General features: G+C 33.9%; 1 protein-coding gene across 1 annotated transcript in view; it reads right to left on the reverse strand.

Moving 5' to 3' along the window:
* AGL (amylo-alpha-1, 6-glucosidase, 4-alpha-glucanotransferase) overlaps positions 1-5,539 on the reverse strand; it is a 63,567-nt gene that overhangs the window by 16,372 nt on the left and 41,656 nt on the right. Inside the window, exons 26-27 of the mRNA XM_023535083.1 lie at positions 2,518-2,743; positions 1,174-1,302 (exon numbers count right to left, since the gene is read on the reverse strand). Coding sequence (XP_023390851.1) covers positions 1,174-1,302; positions 2,518-2,743 — 355 coding nt within the window. The remainder of the gene's footprint in view (positions 1-1,173; positions 1,303-2,517; positions 2,744-5,539) is intronic.

The raw sequence follows: 5,539 nt of genomic DNA on the forward strand, positions 1-5,539 counted from the left end.
ATACTAGTATATATAACAGTGTACGTCTATGTGGCTATGTCTTACATGATTATATAAGACATTTAACTTAAAAACATATAAAATATTTATATAGTTTATATACATAATGTTATGATATATAACAACATACTGAATATATACTACATAATATATATCATATGTAATTTACACATAATCAAATATACATAAGCGCATAAAATACAAAAACATACATGGAAATAGAAACCGTGATTATAAGATATTTGTTAATTCCAGAGAAGGAGGGAAGAGAAAGAGATAGAGATGAAGCTTTACATATGTCTGTAATGATTTATTTCTTTTCAAAACAAAAGAAAAGATCTGAAGAAAATAAGGCCAAATGTTAATATCTGTCTAATTTCAATTCCAGGTTCAAAGGTATAATGCATGTTATTTTCTGTATATTGAAGTGTTTCAAAACTAAAATTAAAAACTAAAATAATTCAGAGATATCACAAAAAATATTCTTTAAAATATAAAATCTAATTCTATTTAGTTCTCTTAGTGAAGGATATAAAAAGTTATTCAGTGATCTTTGCCAGCTCAGCTGGGTATAAAATTTGTACACTGCCACTACATATAATAAATTAACTAAATGAGGTTTAACTACTGTTTAAAAAAGAATTCATAATATACAAGAAGGTATTTAAATTTCTGAGTATATATCGTTTGCCAATGAGCTAGGGAGTTATCTAAAATGTCTAATCACTTAAGCTTATTATTTTATGTTAAAATAATAGTGTTAAAAAAAGTAAAAAAAAAAGAAAGTTCATAATTCTATTACTCTAATAAAATTATTACAAGTCAGTCATCCGATCAATAAAAATGAGAATATAACTCATCCTCAATGTTCCTGGGAGAGTTAAATGGGAATAACATAGGCAAAGCAGCACAATGCCCAGTGCACAGTAAGTACTTAATTATCAGTGATTCTTATTATGATTATAAATGCAACTTCCAAATTATCTTTCAAATTGGCTAACAAAAGTATAAAATTTTATCTTTCTTCTAGAAACTAAAACTAAACTAGTGAGATCAGAATCATCTTAATCTTTTTTCCATAGTTATATTCTGAAGTTTTACATGCAAATAAAATATTTGTCAAATAAATGAACAACTACAAGGTTTAATTTTACCTCATCGGTAAATCTTTACTATGTAAAGTGAGGTACCTTCATCCTTCATGTTTCGATCTATCTGTGGACCAGCATTCCTTTCTCGGAACTGTATGCCCTGCATGTGCCTCTGCATAGCTTCTTGTATTACTTCAAACAATGGCTGATCCTGTTTGAGACATAATGGACATTACCTCTGTTAGAAATTACATTTTTCTTACCTTCCTCTGAATACCACAACTGAAGTTTTGTGAAAATACATTTTCCTTTGGAGGGAAAAATGGGGTCAGGGGTAGGACTAGGGAAAGCAGCAGCTCTTATACATCAAATAATACAGTTGACCCTTGGCATATGAATATTTAACATATTGTAGTTCTAACTATTAATGTCTGTGACATGAAATAATTTGTAATTTTGCTGACACAAGAAAATGAATCTTGTGAGCTTGTATAGTTTCTATTAGAGTGAATTGTTCAGCTAGTAGTAAGTGAATCTAGCTTATTATACAGAAATCTAAATTTTAAATTGGCATTCTTATTCATTCACATACATAGGAAGGGGGATAAATTATATACTAATGTGGTATTTTAGGTAAAACTGTTTTTTGACAAATGTTCTTTGAATACTTCATGATATAAATAAACATCATGGAGACACCAATCTGTGCTTGCCCTGAGGTAGTTTAGAAGTCCCCCACAGTCATAACCAAACAAATAATAACATATAGGCAGATCAGAGGTGGCAAAGGTATAGTATCACTGTACATTACTGACTGGGAAAATATTACTCAAAAATGTTTATTCATGCTGCACTGAGAAACTCTGAACTCCCTGGATTGGTAGTCAGGGCTCTCCACAACCTGGTTCACCCTTTTCACAATCTTTTACTACCTTGCAGGTGCCTTACACAAAAAGCCAAACTAGACTGAGCAGTACGATTTAAATTCTAAACTATGCTTCAATCCACCCTGAGCTTTATTATTCTTTTCATCTTTAATGTCTTTCCACAACTTCTCTCATCTCTGCTGAAATCTTACTCACCTTTTAGTTCAGGTCCAGTTTATGTGAAATTTTAGTTACTTTCTAAAGTCCTCCCTGAGACCTACCTACTAGATCATCTCCCTCCCTCTTAGGAAAGACTGCGCAGCGCTTCCTACACACCTCTTTTTGCAATGACCATATGACGTATGCATCATCTCTTCTACCATGTTGCAAGCTCTTTAAGTAAGCCCCAAGTTTTATCTCTGCAATCTCTCACAGTACCAGCAGATGCTAATAGCAATGTCTGAAGAATTAAGATTCAGATTCCTAATTACATGTATTTTTTTTTAGAAGCTAAAAGCTATTTTTCAGGAAAATAAATTATTTTAAGAAATGATTTTTACCACTGTGCCGGCCGACAAAGGAACAGAATCATCTGTAGGATACATTCTGGAGACAGGGCACTTGAGAATGTCTAGGCCATTTGGAACCACTTTACAGTAGTCTTGAATACATTGCAGCCACCACCACACAGCATCCCGGCAGTTGTATCTGGCATAAGTTCCTTCACCCAGGAGATTAGGAATGAGACCGTGTCTCAAGGTACCAGCAAATGCTAAAATAATATTCCTAAAACAACAGAATTAGGTAGATTATTTCACATGAAAACAATCACCTGAAAATCAGAAGACAAAAAAGTCACTTTTGGTGACTATTATTTTGGATGCATTTTTCTTTCCTGTCCTTATTGCTTTGTATTTTCATGTAGAAAGTGGTCAAAATATAGAACAAGCACTGAATTAAAGGTCAGAAACTTTGATCTTAGCCCTGGTTTTTTTCCAACATCTGTGTGACTTACCCTCTCTGGGATGGTTTTTCCATCTGTGGAGTAAGGGATGTGACTGGGTGATTTCTAAGCTCCCCTGTCACATCCAGCTCTAGATTCTACTTTTGAAATCCTTGGTATTTCAAAATCTAAGTAATTAAGAACATGCATTCTATTATTTTAAATAGCAAATATCAAGAGCAAAGCAAACATGTAAAAAAATAAATGAGTAGAAGCTGACCTTGAAAAACAGGATTAATTTTCAAAAATTGGTAAAAGGATATTTTATCTTTGAAAGTGTTAACCTACTATCATATACCAAATGACAACTTTGTAAGATGGCATAGCATCTTACAAAGAATATGAAAACTCTAAAAAGAGTAGGAAAGTAAGAAATAAGGACTGAGGTTTAAATCCTCGTGTTACCATCTGTATGCCTTGGAAAACCATTTAACATGTGTAGGCCTCAGTGCTTTTTGGCCAAACCACTTAGAAATTTAATTACTTCTACGTTTCAGTTTAATACCTATCTCTTAAATAATAGTGCAGCAGGAAAGTTTTTATTTTCTGCAGTATAAAGTGTTAGCGTGTACAGTGACACTTCCAGTTAATAACGGGCCACAGTGCTAGCGGTCTTCACCATCCAGAACAATGTCCTACACTTGCAAGTTGAAGCCAAAGACCTCTGTCCACAAATACCTCTGCAGAGGGAGAAAGTAGGACTAGCTGTAGTAGAAATAGTCATATGTCCACTAAAATGGTTTCCTACATGTCCCAAACTACCTTACAGCTGGTTGTGGCTAGATGACTGCATACTAAGGCAAAAGAATATAAATAAAACTGAGGTATGTTAAGTACAAGGAACGGGATGAACTTCCCCAGGATCTCTCCCTCTCTGCCAGAGAACTGGAGATGACTCAGGCCCTGGAAGACAGTAGATCCTCAAGATGAAGGAGCCTGTATCCTTAAACCACTATGTGAAAAGCTGCCTCCTGAATAACCATATTGGAGTAGAAGCAAGAAATAAATTTTAAGAAAAGCCATTATAATTTAAGAGTTTATAATTTATAGCAGTTAGCATGAATCTAGCAAATATATTATCCTCTAGGAATCATCTAGATCAGGGGTGGGCAAACTTTGTAAAGGGCTCGATAGTAAATATTTTAGGCTTTGTTGGCTATATATGGTTTCAGTCATGTTTTTTCTTTTTTAAATGACTTTTTAAAAAGGTAAAAACCATTCTTTGCTCATAGGCCATATGAAACAGGTTTGCCAACTCTTGATCTAGATAGTCATGTGTAAAATTAAGCAGCAGAAATTTTTGACAGTACATGGAAGTGATAATTGGGAGCCCGGATAACAATGAAAACAATGATTTTAAAAAACTAATATTTATGGAATGCTTCACATGTGGCAGACACTGTTCTAGACACTTCTACAGAGAGCAAAGAGGATAAATAATTTATCAGGTGGTAGTTTGGAACCAGAATTAGAACCTGGCAGTCTGGCCCAAACCCAAGTTCTTAACCACTATATTATGCTGAATCCTGAGATCCCATTCTTACTTAGTCACAGTCATTTAGAAGCATTTGGGGAAGAAGCAAACAGCCTCTCAATTTCTATGGCCCCATAATGGTATCGTAAGTCAATAAGAAAAGGTCTTAGTATATTAGGCTAGTAGGGAAGAATATAATACATATCAGATGTCTACTTAGAAATTTTCAAATTTTAGAAGGACCAAAAATAAAACTATTGTTATTCAAAGAAGCAAACCAGTTACTTTTCTGATGACACCAAAATGAGGTATCCTATAAATGTTTTTTTTTCCCCAAGTTTTAACTTCTAGAGCATTGCTGTTCAAACTTAGCCTTGAGCTATTGGTAATCACAAGAGCCCCTGAGAAATTAAGGGATTTCAACCTGCCAACTCTGCCCTCTCCACCCCAGCTTCAGATTCAGGAAAACCAATACAGGGACCACAAATATGCACTTCTAATAGACTCTCGGATGATGGAGACACTGCTGATTTGTGGAACACACTCAGAGTGGCACTGCCGTTGAGCTTTCTTTTCTACCTCCAATAAATCTATTTATATTATTATGGCATAAGAAAACACCATTTTCTAGAAAACATAAAACTAGAAGTTACAAGGCCTGACAAGACAGAAGAAAACCTGATAGTATAGTTCTTTCTACAGGACTCAAAGAGCCCGCAGTATCTTCATTATAGAAGGACTTTCAAATTCTACCTAAAAGTTCATCTGAGTTCTTATACTTAATTTAGACATAGAAATTTTATTCTTTAGTGAGCGACGTTAATAACATGGTTATACAATTTTTTAGTTTTACTGAAAGAAATTAACAAATGCTGAAAATAACCTGACCTGTAACATGAGGAACTTGAAGTTAGTAACTTCGAAGATTTTCACTCATTTGCAATTCTATGATCCTATTAAATGAACATGTAAAAAATAAAAGAAAAGAAAAAAACATTTACAGAAAACATCTCTCTCAAATATTGAGAGTGGATGGATAAGAGGAAAGTTTGAAGAGCATGTAAAAAACATTCAAACAGAAGGCTGCACTGAACCTTTTAGAGAT

The sequence above is a fragment of the Pteropus vampyrus genome, unplaced genomic scaffold, assembly GCF_000151845.1.
Source record: "Pteropus vampyrus isolate Shadow unplaced genomic scaffold, Pvam_2.0 Scaffold6, whole genome shotgun sequence".
Classification (NCBI taxonomy): domain Eukaryota; kingdom Metazoa; phylum Chordata; class Mammalia; order Chiroptera; family Pteropodidae; genus Pteropus; species Pteropus vampyrus.